This window comes from Pristiophorus japonicus, chromosome 4 (assembly GCF_044704955.1).
Source record: "Pristiophorus japonicus isolate sPriJap1 chromosome 4, sPriJap1.hap1, whole genome shotgun sequence".
Taxonomy (NCBI): domain Eukaryota; kingdom Metazoa; phylum Chordata; class Chondrichthyes; family Pristiophoridae; genus Pristiophorus; species Pristiophorus japonicus.
Window position 1 is genome coordinate 5,197,396 of NC_091980.1, and position 19,322 is coordinate 5,216,717.

Sequence of the window (19,322 nt, forward strand, 5' to 3'; positions counted from 1 at the left end):
ACCCTGTGGAACTTGGTTTACGGTTACTTGATAATCACCCTGACCATCTTACCTGACCATCGGACTTGAGTACAACAACAATGGGTGTAGCCCAATTACTTAGATCTATCTTAGAGATAATGTTCAGTTTCTAGTGTTTTGAGTTTTTGCTCAACTTTCTGCTTGAGTGCGTATGATATGGGACTTGAATTGGTCTAATGAGCTTCTGTACCCTGGTACTCGCCTTGAAGCCTTGGATCAGACTGCCCGTTTTGCAGAACACCTTTGGATACTGTTTCATGTCATCCTTCGATGCAAATCTCGCTTCAATACGAAAAATCTCACTCCAATCCAGCTTGTGATCCCAACCAATTTCTACCTAGTAAGGCAGGCTTGTCTCCTGCCACTACTAAGAGAGGCAAGCTCTGAAACTGATTCTTGTATTTCACCGGTACGGTGATGCATCCTACCAATGGAATGTTCTCTCCCGAGTAGCCTTGTAGCTCTATCTTTGACTTCTCCAGTGGAAAATCACGTAACTTGTCGAGATATAGCGATTCTGGTACTACGCTCACGGATGCACCAGTGTCGATATCCTGGTTCCTGCAACGTCTACTTGGACGACGATTCATTGCGAATCGCTGTTAGATACCCTCGTGCTCCTGATGACGTGCATCTCCAGAATCTTCTCGTGCTTCTCTTCAATGCTACGTAGTCTCTGGCCGTTTCTACTTCTAGCATTGAACATCGGTTTACTCTTCAGTCGACATGCCTTAGCAAGATGCTCAGTTTTCTTGCAGAAGAAACACTCTGCCTTCACAAAAGCAAAATACTGTGGATGCTGGAAACTGAAATAAAAACGGAGAATGCTGGAAATCTCAGCAGCATCTGTGGAGAGAAAAACAGAGTTAACGTTTCGGGTCGACGACACTTCGTCAGGACTGCTGAATGTTCGAAAATTAAGCACTGAAAGGGGGAGGGGAGAAAAGAACAAAAGGGGAAGGTCTGTGACAGGGTGGAAGACAGGAGAGATTAGAGAAACAAAAGGGATGATGGGCCGAATTGAAATGATGACAGAAGTTAGAAAAAGGTTCATCTGGATAGGGTGTGAATGGTGGGATAATGACCAGTTGCCATTATCGACAAAGAGAAAAAAGAATTTAAAAAAAAACATAAGATGGGTGGGAGGGAAAGGGAGCCAGGGGTTATGGTCTGAAATTGTTGAACTCGATGTTGAGTCCAGAAGGCTGTAAACTGCCTAAACGAAAGATAAGGTACTGTACCTTGAGCTTCATTGGAACAGTGGAGGAGTCTGAGGACGGAAATATCAGAGTGGAGTAGAGAATTAAAGTGACAAGCAACCGGAAGCTCGGGGTCACACTTGCAGACTGGATGGAGGTGTTCAGCAAAGCGGTCACCCAATCTACGCTTGGTCTCGCCAATGTAGAGGAGACCACATCGTGAGCAGCGAATACAATATACTAAATTGAAAGAAGTACAAGCCTTCGCATATGGACAACTTTGAGCAATGTGTTGTCCCAGACACCGATAGCATGGCTTCAATGCGCTGTTATCTCAAAGCGCCGGAGAAGTACCATCAGCGCTGCCTTCGCAAGATCCTGCAAATCCATTGGCAGGATATGCATACCAACCTGGCAGGCAGTGACTAGTGGGGTGCCGTATGGTTCAGTGCTGGGACCCCAGATATTTACAATATACATCAATGATTTAGATGAAGGAATTGAGTGTAATATCTCCAAGTTTGCAGATGACACTAAGCTGGTTGGCGGTGTGAGCTGTGAGGAGGATGCTAAGAGGCTGCAGGGTAAGTGGGCAAATGCATGGTAGGTGCAGTATAATGTGGATAAATGTGAGGTTATCCACTTTGGTGGCAAAAACAGGAAGACAGAATATTATCTGAATGGCGACAGATTAGGAAAAGGGGAGGTGCAACAGTCATTGAAAGTTGGCATACAGGTACAGCAGGCGGTGAAGAAGGCAAATGGTATGTTGGCCTTCATAGCTAGGGGATTTGAGTATAGGAACAGGGAGGTCTTACTGCAGTTGTACAGGGCAGTGGTGAGGCCTCACCTGGAATATTGTGTTCAGTTTTGGTCTCCTAATCTGAGGAAGGACATTCTCGCTATTGAGGGAGTGCAGCGAAGGTTTACCAGACTGATTCCCGGGATGGCAGGACTGACATATGAGGAGAGCCTGGATTGACTGGGCCTGTATTCACTGGAGTTTAGAAGAATGAGAGGGGAGCTCATCGAAACATATAAAATTCTGACGGGATTGGACAGGTTAGAGGCAGGAAGAATGTTCCCAATACTGAGGAAGTCCAGAACCAGGGGTCACAGTCTAAGGATAAGGGGTAAGCCATTTAGGACCGAGCTGAGGAGAAACTTCTTCACTCAGAGTTGCTAACCTGTGGAATTCTCTACCGCAGAAAGTTGTCGAGGCCAGTTTGTTAGATATATTCAAGAGGGAGTTAGATATGACCCTTTCAGCTAAAGGGATCAAGGGGTATGGAGAGAAAGCAGGAAAGGGGGTACTGAGGTGAATGATCAGCCATGATCTTATTGAATGGTGGTGCAGGCTCGAAGGGCCGAATGGCCTACTCCTGCACCTATTTTCTATGTTTCTATGTTTCTAGTACTTCATTGTCTGTAAAGCGCTTTGGGACATTGAGGTCGTGAAAGGTGCTATATAAATGCAAGTTGATTCAGTTGCTGGTTTGTATAGCTCAGTTGCTCAATCATCTCCACCATCAGGGTAATGTGTTCAAATGTAGGTGTGCAGAGTTTTAAATGAGAATAACAAATCTAAATAGCCAACTTTAATGTATAATGTATGCACTGGTGAGTATGCGCACAGGTTTGTGGAGCTGTTGAGTTGACTGTCCAAAGTTTAATTCATTTAGTTGTCGGTTTTAGTGCCCCCCTTTAATCAGCGGGCACTTGTATTAATATTTATCAACTAAAATAGTTGTAGAGCTGTTGTCGCTTGTGGCCTTCCGCGAGAGGTGGGCACCGGAGGGACTGGAGTGCATCATCTCAACAGGGAACAGAATTTTAATTTGATTTGATTTGGAAAAGGTTCCCGTTAATTTTCAATTGAAAATTGTGATTTTTGGTGCCCTCAAAAAAAAAGGACACTTGATTGAAAGTTACTTTAAAAATAGTTGTAGAGCTGTTGAGTTGGGAGTGGCCTAGCCAGTCACGTGATGTTCACAAAACTCAATAAAACCCCGGCCAGTTGGGTTCGGCGGAATCCACGATGGGGCAGGTGGTTGAGAGCCTGGTGGATGAACCGGTAATGTGTAGTGTGATTGTTAAATCTTTTGAAATAAACCAACTAGTTCTTAATAGCAATGTGTTGCTGTGAATTCTTCAGCAAAGAACCCATGAAGCAAATACATTAAAAAAAAATGTTTTTATTTGTTCTGGTATGTGCTTATGTCATCTCTCTCTCTCTCTCTCTCTCTCTCTTGTAGCTTACTTTTCGTTTCAAGTAATCCTTGCGAGAAGGAGGTTTCATATTTCGCCACCCGCAGTAACTGGCAATGAGAACTTCGAGAGAGTATACAGAGCACAGTAAGGCGCACACATTCTTTAAATGTACGGGAGGGAACCTGACGTCAGCACAAGCTGAGAGCGACAGTGCAGTGCGGCCAAGTGTGAATTCACACAGCGGGTTTAGCAGCAGGAAATGGCCCAATGGGCCAACAAACCGTTCCTCTTTTGATTGGTGTCAATCGCATTGCTGCTCACCATATTCCTCACTGGTCTGTCTACACAAACACAGTTAGGGGGAAGTTTTAAGCTAACGCGTCCATAGAATCATAGAAAAAAAGACTTGCATTTGTGCAGTGCCTTTCACGAACACTGGTCATCCCGCTGCTTTTTGGAGTGTAGTCCCTGTTGTAATGTGGGAAACGCAGCAGCCAATTTGTGCACAGCAAGCTCCCACAAACAGCAATATGATAATGACCAGATAATCTGTTTTAGTCATGTTGATTGAAGGATCACTATTGGCTCAGGGCACTGGAGAGAACTCCCCCTGCTCTTCTTCAAAATAGTGCCATGGGATCTTTAACATCCACCTGAGAGCGCAGACGGGGCCTAAGTTTAACATCTCATCCGAAAGACGGCACCTCCGACAGTGCGGCGCTCCCTCAGTACTGTCCCTCCAACAGTGCAGTGCTCCCTCAGTACCGCCCCTCCGACAGTGCAGTGCTCCCTCGATACTCTCTCTCCGCCAGTGCAGTGCTCCCTCAGTACTGCCCCTGCGACAGTGCAGCGCTCCCTCGGTACTGCCCCTCCGACAGTGCGGCGCTCCCTCGGTACTGCCCCTCCGACAGTGCGGCGCTCCCTCGGTACTGCCCCTCCGACAGTGCGGCGCTCCCTCGGTACTGCCCCTCCGACAGTGCGGCGCTCCCTCGGTACTGCCCCTCCGACAGTGCGGCGCTCCCTCGGTACTGCCCCTCCGACAGTGCGGCGCTCCCTCGGTACTGCCCCTCCGACAGTGCGGCGCTCCCTCGGTACTGCCCCTCCGACAGTGCGGCGCTCCCTCGGTACTGCCCCTCCGACAGTGCGGCGCTCCCTCGGTACTGCCCCTCCGACAGTGCGGCGCTCCCTCGGTACTGCCCCTCCGACAGTGCGGCGCTCCCTCGGTACTGCCCCTCCGACAGTGCGGCGCTCCCTCGGTACTGCCCCTCCGACAGTGCGGCGCTCCCTCGGTACTGCCCCTCCGACAGTGCGGCGCTCCCTCGGTACTGCCCCTCCGACAGTGCGGCGCTCCCTCGGTACTGCCCCTCCGACAGTGCGGCGCTCCCTCGGTACTGCCCCTCCGACAGTGCGGCGCTCCCTCGGTACTGCCCCTCCGACAGTGCGGCGCTCCCTCGGTACTGCCCCTCCGACAGTGCGGCGCTCCCTCGGTACTGCACTGGAGTGTCGGCCTATTTATGTGCTTGAGATTCTGGAGTGGGACTTGAACCCACAATCTTGTGACTCAGAGGCAGGTGTGCTGCCCACTGAGCCACAATTGCCCACATCCAAGCCATTAATGTATATCTAGAAAAGCAGTGGTCCTATTACCGACCCCTGGGGAAGAAACAATCATTACAGCACAGTCGGAGGCCATTCGGCCCGTCGAGCCCCTGCCGGCTCTCTGCAAGAGCACCTCAGCCAGTCCCACTCCCCCGCCCTTTCCTCGTAGCCTAGCTAATTATTTATTTCCTTCAGGTACTTATCCAATTCCCTTTTGAAAGCCACGATTGAGTCTGCCTCCACCACCCTCTCAGGCCGTGCATTCCAGATTCTAATTAACGCTGCGTAAAAACGTTTTCCCTCATGTTGCCTTTGGTTCTTCTGCCAATCGCCTTAAATCTGTGTCCTCTGGTTCTCGACCCTTCCACCAATGGGAACAGTTTCTCTCTGTCTACTCTGTCCAGACCCCTCATGATTTTGAACACCTCGATCAAATCTCCTCTCAACCTTCTCTGCTCCAAGGAGAACAACCCCAGTCTATCCACGGAACTGAAGTCCCTCATCCCTGGAACCATTCTCGGAAATCTTTTCTGCTCCCTCTCCAAGGCCTTCACATCCTTCCTACAGTGCGGGGCCCAGAATTGGACACACTACTCCAGTTGAGGCCGAACCAGTGTTTTATAAAGGTTCATCATAACCGCCTTGCTTTTGTACTCTGCGACTCTATTTATGAAGCCCAGCATCTTTCTCAACCTGCCCTGCCACCTTCAACAATTTGTACACACATATCCCCAGGTCTCTCTGTTCATGCGCCCCCTTTAGTTTATATCGCCTCTCCTCGTTCTTCTGACCAAAATGTATCACTTTGCACTTTTCTGCGTTAAATTTCATCTGCCACGTGCCTGCCCGTTCTACCAGCCTGTCTATGTCCTCTTGAAGTCTATCCCTATCCTCCTCACTGTTCACTATACTTCTAAGTTTTGTGTCATCTGCACATTTTGAAATTGTGCCCTGTACACCCAAGTCCAAGTCATTAATATATATCATGGAAAGCCGTGTTCCCAGTACTGACCCCGGGGAACACCACTGTACACCTTCCTCCAGTCCGAGAAACAACCGTTCACCACTCTCTCTGTTTCCTATCAGTTGTCCAGCTTAAGCTGAGATGATTGGATCGATCGCCTGCTTTGCACCCCGCCCACTTTACGCCCGTTATACACCCCTGGGCCTGTATTCAATGGAATTTAGAAGAATGAGAGGGGATCTCATAGAAACATATAAAATTCTGACGGGACTGGACAGGTTTGATGCAGGAAGAATGTTCGCGATGTTGGGGAAGTCCAAAACCAGGGGTCACAGTCTAAGGATAAGGGGTAAGCCATTGAGGACCGAGATGAGGAGAAACTTCTTCACTCAGAGAATTGTTAACCTGTGGAATTCCCTACCGCAGAAAGTTATTGATGCCAGTTCATTGGATGTATTCAAGAGGGAGTTAGATGTGGCTCTTACGGCTAAAGGGATCAAGGGGTATGGAGAGAAGGCAGGAATAGGATACTGAAGTTGCATGATCAGCCATGATCATATTGAATGGTGGTGCAGGCTCGAAGGGCCGAATGGCCTACTCCTGCACCTATTTTCTATGTTTCAGTTCTGGGCCCCGCCCCTCGGGGAGGGTATATCGACCTCTGAGGGGGAGCAGCACAGATTCCCCAGAATGATACCCGGGACTAAAAGGGGTAAATTATGAGAACAGATTGCACAGACTGGGTTTATATTCCTTCACGTGTAGAGGATTAAGGGATGATGTGATTGAGGTGGTTTAAAGAATTTGTTAAGGGTAGATCGAGAGAAACTATTCCCTCTGGTGGGGGGAGTCCAGAACAAGGGGGCGTCACCTTAAAATTAGAGCCCGGCCGTTCAGGGTGATGTCAGGGAGCACTTCTTCACACAAAGGGTGCTGGGAATCTGGAACTCTCTCCCCCAAAAACCTGTTGAGGTCAGGGGTCAGTTGAAAATGTAAAAACTGAGATTTTTGTTGGGTAAAGGGATTAAAGGTTACGGAACCAAGGCGGGTAGATGGGAGTTAAAATACAGATCAGCCCTGATCTAATTCAACGCTGGAACAGGCTCGAGGGGCCGAATGGCCTCCTCCCATTCCTCTAACTTTTACAATTATAATTTGACTGACCTGTTGTATTTTCTGGGGTTTTTAAATGACAGATTTCCCCGTCAGTCTGTCTGTCCAATCCTTGTGTTCAAATCCCTCAGTGACCTCACCCCTCCAGCTCTGCAACCCACCGAGATCTCTGCGCACCTCCAATTATGGCCTCTTGCGCATCCCCCGATATCCTTCGCTCCACCATTGGCGGTCGTGCCTTGTCCCAAGCTCTGGAATTCCCTCCCTAAACCTCTCCTCCTCCGACGACTCCTCTTTTGAGAGGCTCCTTAAAACATAACTCATTGATCCAGCTTTTAGGTATCTGCTCGGTGTCTAACGTTGTTTTGTAACACCCCTGCGAAGCGCCTTGGGGCTTTTTGCTACGTTAACGGTGCTATATAAATGCAAGTTGTCATTATCGTCGTCATAGTCTGTCTGTCTGTCTGTCTCTGTGTCTGTGTAACCTCCTCCCACAGCCGAAGAAGCCCTGGACACTCATTATCTCAGCTCTCTCAGTCTCGGCAGCACGACCGGATTGGAGAAGATTAGGGTGGAAAAGGATTAAAAATTAAAATGTTTTAAATAAATAGATTAGTCATCATAGGCAGTCCCTCAAAATCGAGGAAGACTTGCTTCCACAAGTGAGTTCTCAGGTGGCTGTACAGACCAATACGAGATTTATGTCTCTGTCACAGGTGGGACAGACAGTGGTTGAGGGAAGGGGAGGGTGGGACTGATTTGCCGCGCGCTCCTTCCGCTGCCTGCGCTTGCTTTCTGCATGCTCTCAGCGACGATACTCGGTCAGACACAGAACAGCTGAATCTCTCTTGGCCAACTTTTTTTTGCAAGCATAATAAACCTGTTTTATTTTCTATTTTCTCTTCCAGAGTTAATTCATCGGAGTATTTCCCCATGTTCCTGAGTGTTTTCTGGATTGCTGGAGTCTTCTTCAGTGAGAGTAAGCGAAACAAATCTAACCCCTCCACTGCTTTCTTTATAAAATTCACTTTTCAGATGAGACGTTAAAAGAATCTGAGAATGGTTACAGCACAGGAGGAGGCCATTCGGCCCGTCGAGCCCGGGCCGGCTCTCTGCAAGAGCACCTCAGCCAGTCCCACTCTCCCCCGCCCTTTCCCCGTAGTCCTGGAAAAATTTCTCCTTCAGGTACTTATCCAACTCCCTGCTGAAAGCCACGATTGAGTCTGCCTCCACCACCCTCTCGGGCCGTGCATTCCAGATCCTCACCACTCGCTGCGTAAAAACGTTTTCCCTCGTGTCGCCTTTGGTTCTACTGCCAATCACCTTAAATCTGTGTCCTCTGGTTCTCCACCCTTCCACCAATGGGAACAGTTTCTCTCTCTCTACTCTGTCCAGACCCTTCGATCAAATCTCCCCTCAACCTTCTCTGCTCCAAGGAGAACAACCCCAGCTTCTCCAGCCTATCCACGGAACTGAAGTCCCTCATCCCTGGAACCAATCTCCGCTGCGTCCTCTCCAAGGCCTTCACATCCTTCATGAAGTGCGGTGCCAGAATTGAACACAATACTCCAGTTGAGGCCAAACCAGGGTTTTATAAAGATTTAACACTTTCGGCAATCTAGTGGTGATCCATTCTCCCTTCTCCCCTTCCATATTGTATGGCACTCAGCAGTGACTTTAATCTATTATTTTTATTGAAAGAGAAAAAACATAAGTACATTAAAACAAAATAGGAGCAGGAGTCGGCCATTCGGCCCCTCGAGCATGCTCCGTCATTCAATACGATCATGACTGATGTGATCATGGACTCAGCTCCACTTCCCTGCCCGCTCCCCATAACCCTTTACTCCTTTATCACTCAAAAATCCATCTATCTCCACCTTAAATTTATTCAATGACCCAGCCTCCACAGCTCTCTGCGGCAAAGAATTCCACAGATTTACGACCCTCAAAGTAGAAATTCCTCCTCCTCCTCAGTTCTAAATAGGCGACCCCTTATTCTGAAACTATGCCCCTAGTTCTCGATTCCCCCACGAGGGGAAACATCCTCTCTGCATCTACCCTGTCAAGCCCTCTCAGTATCTACCTCAACTCCACTTTCCTGCACTATCCCCATATCCCTTAATTCCCCTGGAGTCCAAAAATCGCGCGATCTCTGCCTTGAATATACTCAACAAGCGTTGTTGTTTTATCCCGTGGGTTGAGAACTGTTGGAGGTTGGACCCTTCGTTCAGTGGTGACGATCTTTAGTTGGGACTCGTGTGGGCATTAACCCTTTACTTTTCTTTTCCGTACAGTTCTAGCAGTCTGTGTTGGCGCTCTGTATTTGTACAGCAGGTACAAGTACTTCAAAGGCTACTCTGAATCAGCGTTGAACAGGTAAGACGTTAATTTCCCCTCTCTGGCACTGACTTGCATTGGGTTAAGAGATTCCCGCGACACTGGGCCAGTCGCAAACCAATCGCCTACCTTGTGCCCAGGCCCCACGTATTCTGCTGGAACTTGGGCCTCCGCTGGAGTAATGCGGACAATCCCGGGCACCGCACCTCAGGGAAGATGTAAAGGCCTTCGAGAGGGTGCAGAGGGGGTTTAACCAGGATGTGACCAGGGATAGGGGAACTTCAGTTATGAGGAGAGTTTGGAAAAGTTAGGACTGTTCTCCTTGGAACAGAGAAGGTTCAGAGGTGACCACATAGGAGGTGTTCAAGATGATGGGAGGTTTTGATCGAGTCGATCGAGATAAACTATTTCCTCTGGCGAGTGGGTCAATAACCAGAGGTCATAGATTCAAAACCACTGGCAAAACATCTACAACAACAACTTGTATTTCTATAGCACCTTTAATGTAGTAAAACGTCCCAAGGTGCTTCACAGGAGTGTTATGAGATTTTAAAAATTGACACCGAGCCCCATAAGGAGAAATTAGGGCAGGTGACCAAAAGCTTGGTCAAAGAGGTAGATTTTAAGGAGCATCTTCAGAGAATCATAGAAATTTACAGCATGGAAGGAGACCATTTCGACAAAGAGCTACCCAGCCTAATCCCACTTTCCAGCTCTTGAACCGTAGCCCTGTAGGTTACAGCACTTCAAGTACACATCCAAGTACTGTTTAAATGTGGTGAAGGTTTCTGCATTTTGTGGTATATATCAATGATTTAGATTTGAATGTAGGGGGTATGATTAAGAAGTTTGCAGATGATACTAAAATGGGCCATGTGGTTGAAACATAGAAACATAGAAAATAGGTGCAGGAGTAGGCCATTCGGCCCTTCGAGCCTGCACCACCATTCAATAAGATCATGGCTGATCATTCACTCAGTACCCCTTTCCTGCTTTCTCTCCATACCCCTTGATCCCTTTAGCCGTAAGGGCCACATCTAACTCCCTCTTGAATATATCCAATGAACTGGCATCAACAACTCTCTGCGGTAGAGAATTCCACAGGTTAACAACTCTCTGAGTGAAAAAGTTTCTCCTCATCTCAGTCCTAAATGGCTTCCCCCTTATCCTTAGACTGTGTCCCCTGGTTCTGGTCTACCCCAACATCGGGAACATTCTTCCTACATCTAACCTGTCCAGTCCCGTCAGAATTTTATATGTTTCTGAGATCCCCTCTCTCATCCTTCTAAAATGAAGATGAAAGCTGCAGACTGCAGGAAGATATCAATGTACTGGTCAGGTGGGCGGAACAATGGCAAATGGAATTCAATCCGGAGAAGTGTGAGGTAATGCATTTGGAAAGGGCTTACAAGGCAAGGGAATACACATTAAATGGTACAACACTGAGAAGTGTAGAGGAACAGGGGGACCTTGGAGTGCAGGTCCACAGATCCCTGAAGGTAGCAGGCCAGGTAGATAAAGTGGTTAAGAAGGCATATGGAATACTTGCCTTTATTAGCCGAGGCATGGAATACAAGAGCAGGGAGGTTATGCTTGAACTGTATAAAACACTAGTTAGGCCACAGCTGGAGTACTTTGTGCAGTTCTGGTCACCACATTACAGGAAAGATGTGATTGCACTGGAGAGGGTACAGAGGAGATTTACGAGGATGTTGCCTGGACTGGAGAATTTTAGCTATGAGGAAAGATTGGATAGGCTGGGTCTGTTTTCTTTGGAACAGAGGAGGCTGAGGGGAGACCTTTTTGAGACGTATAAAATTGAGGGGCCTAGATAGAAAGGACCTATTTCCCTTAGCAGAGGGGTCAACAACCAGGGGGCATAGATTTAAAGTAATCGGTAGGTGGTTTAGAGGGGATTTGAGGGGAAATGTCTTCACCCAGAGGGTGGGGGTCTGGAACTCACGGCCTGAAAGAGTGGTAGAGGCAGAAACCCTCACCACATTTAAAAAGTGCCGTAACCTACAGGGCTACGGACCAAGAACTGGAAAGTGGGATTAGGCTGGATAGCTCTGGGTTGGCCGGCGCGGACACGATGGGTCGAATGGCCTCCTTCCGTGCTGTAAATTTCTGTGATTCTACGCAAGTTAATGCATTGAGAGACCGGGTGAGATGAAGATGGATGGGAGGAGGCATGTGTGGAGCATAAACCCCGGCACGGAGCGGTTGGGCCGATTGGTCTGTTTCTGTGCCGTACATTGTATGTAATTCTGTATAATTTAGGGAACATAAGAAATAGGAGCAGGAGTAAGTGTAAGGGCCCCTCGAGCCTGCTCCGCCATTCAATTAAATCGTGGCTGATCTTCTACCTCAACTCCACTTTCCTGACCTATCCCCATATCCCTTAATTCCCTTAGTGTCCAAAAATCTATCATAGAAACATAGAAAATAGGTGGAGGAGTAAGCCATTCGGCCCTTCCAGCCTGCACCACCATTCAATGAGTTCATGGCTGAACATACAACTTCAGTACCCCATTCCTGCTTTCTCGCCATACCCCTTGATCCCCCTAGTCGTAAGGACTACATCTAACTCCTTTTTGAATATATTTAGTGAATTGGCCTCAACAACTTTCTGTGGTAGAGAATTCCACAGGTTCACCACTCTCTGGGTGAAGAAGTTTCTCCTCATCTCAGTCCTAAATGGTTTATCCCTTATCCTTAGACTGTGATACCTGGTTCTGGACTTCCTCAACATTGGGAACATTCTTCCTGCATCTAATCTGTCTAAACTCGTCAGAATTTTAAACGTTTCTATGAGATCCCCTCTCATTCTTCTGAACTCCAGTGAATACAAGCCCAGTTGATCCAGTCTTTCTTGATAGGTCAGTCCTGCCATCCCGGGATTCAGTCTGGTGAACCTTAGCTGCACTCCCTCAATAGCAAGAACATCCTTCCACAAGTTAGGAGACCAAAACTGTACACAATACTCCACACGATCTCAGCCTTGAATATACTCAGTGACTGAGCCTCCACAGCCCTCTGGGGTAGGGAATTCTGAAGAAGTGGAAGGTAAAACCAGGAATGGGTGCCTAACCTCAATGGGAAGATGCTGATTGCTGTGAAAGAACAGAGAGGTGCAGGATGCAAGTACAGAACTCTCTAAAGATATGGGTACAGGTCGAGTAGAAAAGCTGGGATTGTTCTCCTTCGAGCAGAGTAGGTTAAGCGGAAATTTAATAGAGGCGTTCAACATTATGAAGGAATTTGATAAAGTAAATAAGGAGAAACTTGCGGGAAAGACGGCAACCAGAGGTCACGGATTTAAGATAATTGGCGAAAGAATCAGAGGGGGAGATGAAGAGAACTTTTTTTACGCAGCGAATTGTTGTGATCTGGAAATCGCATTTGAAGAAACTTGCATCAGGAATTTGGATAAATACTTGAAAAGGAAACATTTGCAAAACTTTGGGGAAAGAGCGGTAAGAGTGGGACTAATTGGATCGCTCTTTCAAAGAACTGGCACAGGCACGATGGGCCGAATGGCGGCCTCCTGCGCTATGCGAGTCTATGAAATCCATAAACCATTTTTCCCCCCTGTTTTTCTTTTATATTTCAGGCACTTTCTGGTGTTTCTTTGTCCATCTGATGCAGAATTCATTTTCTCTTCCTCCCAGGTTGGCTCCATTGTACTTTAGTGGGAAGATGCTGTGGATTCTAGTTGGATTGTCTTCGGTCGGGGTGCTCAGCCAGTTGTCCTCTCGCTATGTGGGCTACAATCCCGTGGCTGCTGCAAAGACCCTCCTCCAACAGTGAACAATTCCTGGTTGACCACATCCGTCTCAAGTGTCGACCGTCGGAAAATCACTGAAAGCGATAATTAAACTTAAAAAGCAAAAGATATTTTTTTAATTAATTTTTTGCTTCTGTTTGAGCTGTTGTGGTTGAAGCCCTGAAGCCAGTCTCTCCAAACATTAATGTACAGTTAGTTTGCAGTGCTATCATCATCATCATAGGCAGTCCCTTGGAATCGAGGAAGACTTGCTTCCACTCCTGAAGTCAGTCCTTAGGTGGCTGAACAGTCCAATACGAGAGCCACAGTCCCTGTCACAGGTGGGACAGACAGTGGTTGAGGGAAAGGGTGGGTGGGACTGGTTTGCCGCACGCTCCTTCCGCTGCCTGCGCTTGGTTTCTGCACGCTCTCGGCGACGAGACTCGAGGTGCTCAGCGCCCTCCCGGATGCACTTCCTCCACTTAGGGCGGTCTTTGGCCAGGAACTCCCAGGTGACAGTGGGGATGTTGCACTTTATCAGGGAGGCTTTGAGGGTGTCCCTGTAGGGTACGGTGGCATAGCGGTTATGTTAATGGACCAGTAATCCAGAGGCCTGGACCAATGATCCGGAGACACAAGTTCAAATCCACGGCAGCTGGGGAAATTAAATTCAGTTAATTAAATAAATCTGGAATTAAACAGCTGGTGTCAGTCATGGTGATCGTGAAACTACCGGATTGTCGTAAAAACACATCTGGTTCACTAATGTCCTATTTAGGGTAGGAAATCTGCCGCCCGTACCCAGTCTGGCCGATATGTGACTCCAGGTCTCAATAGCCCTCTGAAATGGCCGAGTGAGACACTCAGTTGTACAAAGCCGCCACCAGCCCCGAATTGGAAGCGTGTTTTGGTGAGCCGAGTGTCAGAGACATCATTCTTAGAAAATACCGTCCACCAACAGCCCTAATTACAGCGTTTACAGCACAGAAACCGGCCACTCGGTGCGGGAGTTCACGCTTCACACGAGCTTTCTCCCACCCTACTTCGTCTCGCCCCATCAGCACATCCTTCTTAACAGCAGCGAATCCAACAACAATAAATGCTTTGCAAGCCGGAGATCTTTGGAAGTAAAGTTGAGCTGTAACTATTTCTTTAAACACTTGATCTTTAATGCTCCCCAGACAGCATCGCCTGCCTGATCTGCAGACTAATGTTACACCACACGTAAGAGGGCGATTGTTGGAACTCCCTGCTGGCAGAAATGTAACACTTGTGGTAATTCCTGTAACCCTGAGAGTTATGTTTAGAATCGTGGGTGGACTTTAACCGGATAACACCAGCGAGCAAAAAACAAGCTAATTGAAGCACCACCTTTATTTAACAAATAGCGGCATTTACCGATCTCTTTCTCCCTCCCCCCTTAATTCTTCAGTGAATACTCTAACGTGGATCCACACGAGCCGTGTTGGGAAAACATTGTGTTGATGCATATCGTGTTTCTCCTCGTTTATGGTAACGGAGACCGGTGTAAACCGGTCCTGGACGGCAGTGCAGACCGGGCGCTAGCCAATCAGCAGCCTGTTTTTGCTCTTCGCATGATTTTCTATTCTTGACCTCGAGGCAGAAGAAAGTTGGACGGGTTAAGAACAGGATCGTCCAATTCACTATCGCCCCATTCATTATTCCCCATCGCCCATTCACTAACCCCCCCCATTCACTAACCCCCCCCGCCCCCCATTCACTAACCCCCCCCTCCATTCACTAACCCCCCCCCTCCATTCACTAACCCCCCCCCTCCATTCACTAACCCCCCCGCCCCCCATTCACTAACCCCCCCTCCCCCCATTCACTAACCCCCCCTCCATTCACTAACCCCCCCCCCTCCATTCACTAACCCCCCTCCCCCCATTCACTAACCCCCCCCCCCTCCATTCACTAACCCCCCCCTCCCCCCATTCACTAACCCCCCCTCCCTCCATTCACTAACCCCCCCTCCCCCCATTCACTAACCCCCCCTCCATTCACTAACCCCCCCCCCTCCATTCACTAACCCCCCCCCCTCCATTCACTAACCCCCCTCCCCCCATTCACTAACCCCCCCCTCCATTCACTAACCCCCCCTCCCCCCATTCACTAACCCCCCCGCCCCCCATTCACTAACCCCCCCTCCATTCACTAACCCCCCCTCCATTCACTAACCCCCCCGCCCCCATTCACTAACCCCCCCCATTCACTAACCCCCCCATTCACTAACCCCCCCCGCCCCCCATTCACTAACCCCCCCCCCATTCACTAACCCCCCCCCCATTCACTAACCCCCCCCCCATTCACTAACCCCCCCCATTCACTAACCCCCCCCCATTCACTAACCCCCCCCCATTCACTAACCCCCCCCCATTCACTAACCCCCCCCCATTCACTAACCCCCCCCCCATTCACTAACCCCCCCCGCCCCCCATTCACTAACCCCCCCCGCCCCCCATTCACTAACCCCCCCCCCATTCACTAACCCCCCCCCCATTCACTAACCCCCCCCATTCACTAACCCCCCCCATTCACTAACCCCCCCCCATTCACTAACCCCCCCTCCATTCACTAACCCCCCATTCCCCATCGCCCAGTTGCGAGCCCCCATGATGAATTTTTACCCCAATGTGCCTTAAAACCAAGGCTTTGGGAACAGATTTTGGGGGAATGTGGCCACCTGGGAAGAACAATAGTTAAGGGGCAGAAAGCAAAGAGTAAGAGTAAAAGGGCGGGTTTTCCCAGACCATCAGGATGCGCTGGGATCTCTCGTGCTTTCCATTTATATAAATCATTTGGAAATGGGAATAAACAGAGAAATCGCTGATATCAAATGAAAGAAGGTGGTAAACTGTGCGGAAGAATGGAAGAGGCTACAGGAGACTAGACGGGTTAGCAGAGCGGGCAGATAAGTGGCAGCTGTAGTTCAACGGAGAGAAATGTGATGTAGTACGTTTTGGGGAAAAAACATGGAAAGGAAGTAAACCCTTAAATGGCAAGATGCTTAAAGTGCATGAGAAGCGGATCGTTAAACAGTCGGAGTGTGAACAGTGAAGACCGTGGGAAGGCAAGTGGGATTCTGGGTTTTCTACCCTGAGCGAGGACACAATGGAAAAGCGAGGACGCGATGCTTAATTTGTAGAAGGTGTAATTATGACCAGGTAGTGCATCGTGTTTCGTTCTCTGCACCCCCTTATGGTAGGGATATTGGAGCCTGGGGACGGTTGAAAGAGTTTTACTAATTCGAGGTTATTGTTAGGAAGAAAGGCTTAAAAATAACTTTCACTAGAACGGAGAAGGAACGGATCCAATAGATGCTTTCAAAATTATAAAAATGTTTTTGAAAGAGAAGGACTGTTTCGATTGCTAACAGGTGTGTGCAGAGTCAGGATTAGCACTGGAAAAGTTACAAGAAACTTTTTGACACCGAAGGTATTGGAAGATGGGAGGTTTTACCGAACTCTAGCTCTGATTCATTCTGTGAGGACTCTCTCTCTCGTTCGGCTTCTCCAATATATTTCCCCTCTTCATCTCACCCCATCACCATATCCTTCAATTCCTTTCTCATGTCTTTATCCAGCTTCCCCTTAAATGCATCGATACTATTCGCCTCAACCCCTCCCTGTGGCAGTGAGTTCCACATTCTCACCGCTCTCGGGGTAAAGAAGTTTCTCCTGAATTCCCCATTGGATTTATTACTGACTGTCTGATATTGATGGCCCCTAGTTCTGGTCTCCCCCACAAGTAGAAACATTTTCTCTACGTTTACCCTATCAAACCTTTCCATAATCTTAAAGACCTTTATCAGGTCACCCCTTGGTCCTCTCTTTTCTAGAGAAACGAGCCCCAGGCTGTTCAATCTTTCTTCATACTTGCAACCTCTCAGTTTTGGTATCACTCTAGTAATTATTTTTTACATCCTCTCCAATGCCTCTAAATACATTTTATAATCTGGAGACCAGAACTGTGCACAGTGCTCCAAGTGTGGTCTAACCAAGGTTCGATATAAGTTTAACAGAACTTCCCTGCTTTATAATTCTACTGCTAGACATGAACCCCAGTTCTTAGTTAGCTTCTTTCCCCATAACCTTACTAACCTGTGTTGCTACTTTCAGTGATGTGTGTGTCTGTGCCCCCAGATCCCTCTGTTACTCTTCCCCATTGAGACTCTTCTTATCTAAAGAGTGTGTGACCTCCTTATCCTTCCTCCCACAATGCACCACCTCACACCTATCTATATTGGTTCATTTGCCAATTACACGCTCATTCTGCAAGTTTATTAATGTCCTGTATTCTGTCGCAGCCCTCTGTATTAACTTCCCCCCCCCCCCCACCCCCACTACCCCCCGCACCAAATTTGGTGATTTGGTGTCATCTGAAAATTTTTGAAATTGTACTTCTGAATTCCGAGTCGAGATTGTTTGTGTAAATTTGCCCATCATATATGGGAAAATCTCTCTCTCTTTCCCCTTCCCCACCCCCCCCCCCCCTGCTTTTCTGCCTCCATCTCGTGCTCATTCAGCATGCAGGTGCAGCAAGTAATTAGGAAGTACAGATATAAGGAGACCAAGACTATATGCAGGAGGGATATACTTGCATTGGAGGCAGTTCAGAGAAGGTTCACTCGGTTGATTCCTGAGATGAAGGGGTTGTCATATGAAGAAAGGTTGAGCAGGTTGGGCCGATACTCATTGGAGTTTAGAAGAATGAGAGGTGATCTTTTTGAAACATACAAGATTCTGAGGGGGCTTGACAGGATGGATGCCGAGAGGATGTTTCCCCTCGTGGGGAAATCTAGAACTACGGGACATAGTTTCAGAATAAGGGGTTGCCCATTTAAGATGGGGATGAGGAGGAATTTCTCTGAGGGGCATAGATCTTTGGAATTCTTCACCCTAGAGTGGTGTGGAGGCTGGGTCATTGAATGTATTTAAGGCGGGGACAGACAGATTTTTGAACGATCAGGGAGTCAAGGGTTATGGGAACGGGCGGGGAAGTGGAGTTGAGGCCAAGATCAGATCAACCATGATCTTATTAAATGGCAGAGCAGGCTCGAGGGGCCGAATGGCTTATTCCTGCTCCGATTTCTTATATTCGTTCCTCCAATCAACACCCACTTGGCTGGAAACCAAAACATATCTTGGGTGCCAGTCCTGCTCGCTCATTCCCAAGTACCAGCTTGGCTCGGTTGGTCATACGAGTCAGGTTATGGGCTCCAATCCCACTCCAGCTACTTGACCATCTCCTGGATATTCCTGGATCTTTTGTCACCAAAGCCTACACGTCTGGGGGCAATGTAAAGGCTCTGAATGGGATACTAATTTTATTTCACAGTAATGAGTAAATACTGTCTGCATCTGTAATTAGTTACTTTTTACATAAGTTATGATAATGTTTGAATAACGTTGAGTATCTTAGCAACATAGAAAATAGGAGTAGGCCATTTGGCCCTTCGAGCCTGCACTGCCATTCAATGAGTTCATGGCTGAACATGCAACTTCAGTACCCCATTCCTGCTTTCTCGCCATACCCCTTGATCCCCCTAGTAGTAAGGACTACATCTAACTCCTTTTTGAATATATTTAGTGAATTGGCCTCAACTACTTCCTGTGGTAGAGAATTCCACAGGTTCACCACTCTCTGGGTGAAGAAGTTTCTCCTCATCTCGGTCCTAAATGGCTTACCCCTTATCCTCAGACTGTGACCCCTGGTTCTGGGCTTCCCCAACATTGGGAACATTCTGCCTGCATCTAACCTGTCTAAACCCGTCAGAATTTTAAAAGTTTCTATGAGATCCCCTCTCATTCTTCTGAACTCCAGTAAATACAAGCCCAGTTGATCCAATCTTTCTTGATATGTCAGTCCCGCCATCCCGGGAATCAGTCTGGTGAACCTTCGCTGCACTCCCTCAATAATAATGTCCTTCCTCAAGTTAGGAGACCAAAACTGTACACAATACTCCAGGTGTGGCCTCACCAAGGCCCTGTACAACTGTAGCAACATCTCCCCGCCCCTGTACTCAAATCCCCTCGCTATGAAGGCCAACATGCCATTTTCTTTCTTAACCGCCTGCTGTACCTGCATG

At 48.1% G+C, this 19,322-nt stretch overlaps 1 protein-coding gene across 1 annotated transcript in view; it reads left to right on the plus strand.

Moving 5' to 3' along the window:
* The window catches only part of ltc4s (leukotriene C4 synthase), a 29,880-nt gene extending 16,538 nt beyond the window's left edge, over positions 1-13,342 (plus strand). Inside the window, exons 2-5 of the mRNA XM_070877145.1 lie at positions 3,476-3,575; positions 8,016-8,086; positions 9,405-9,486; positions 13,119-13,342. Of these exons, the coding sequence (XP_070733246.1) occupies positions 3,476-3,575; positions 8,016-8,086; positions 9,405-9,486; positions 13,119-13,257 (392 nt within the window). The 3' untranslated portion in view covers positions 13,258-13,342. The remainder of the gene's footprint in view (positions 1-3,475; positions 3,576-8,015; positions 8,087-9,404; positions 9,487-13,118) is intronic.
* The last annotated feature ends 5,980 nt before the right edge of the window (positions 13,343-19,322 follow it).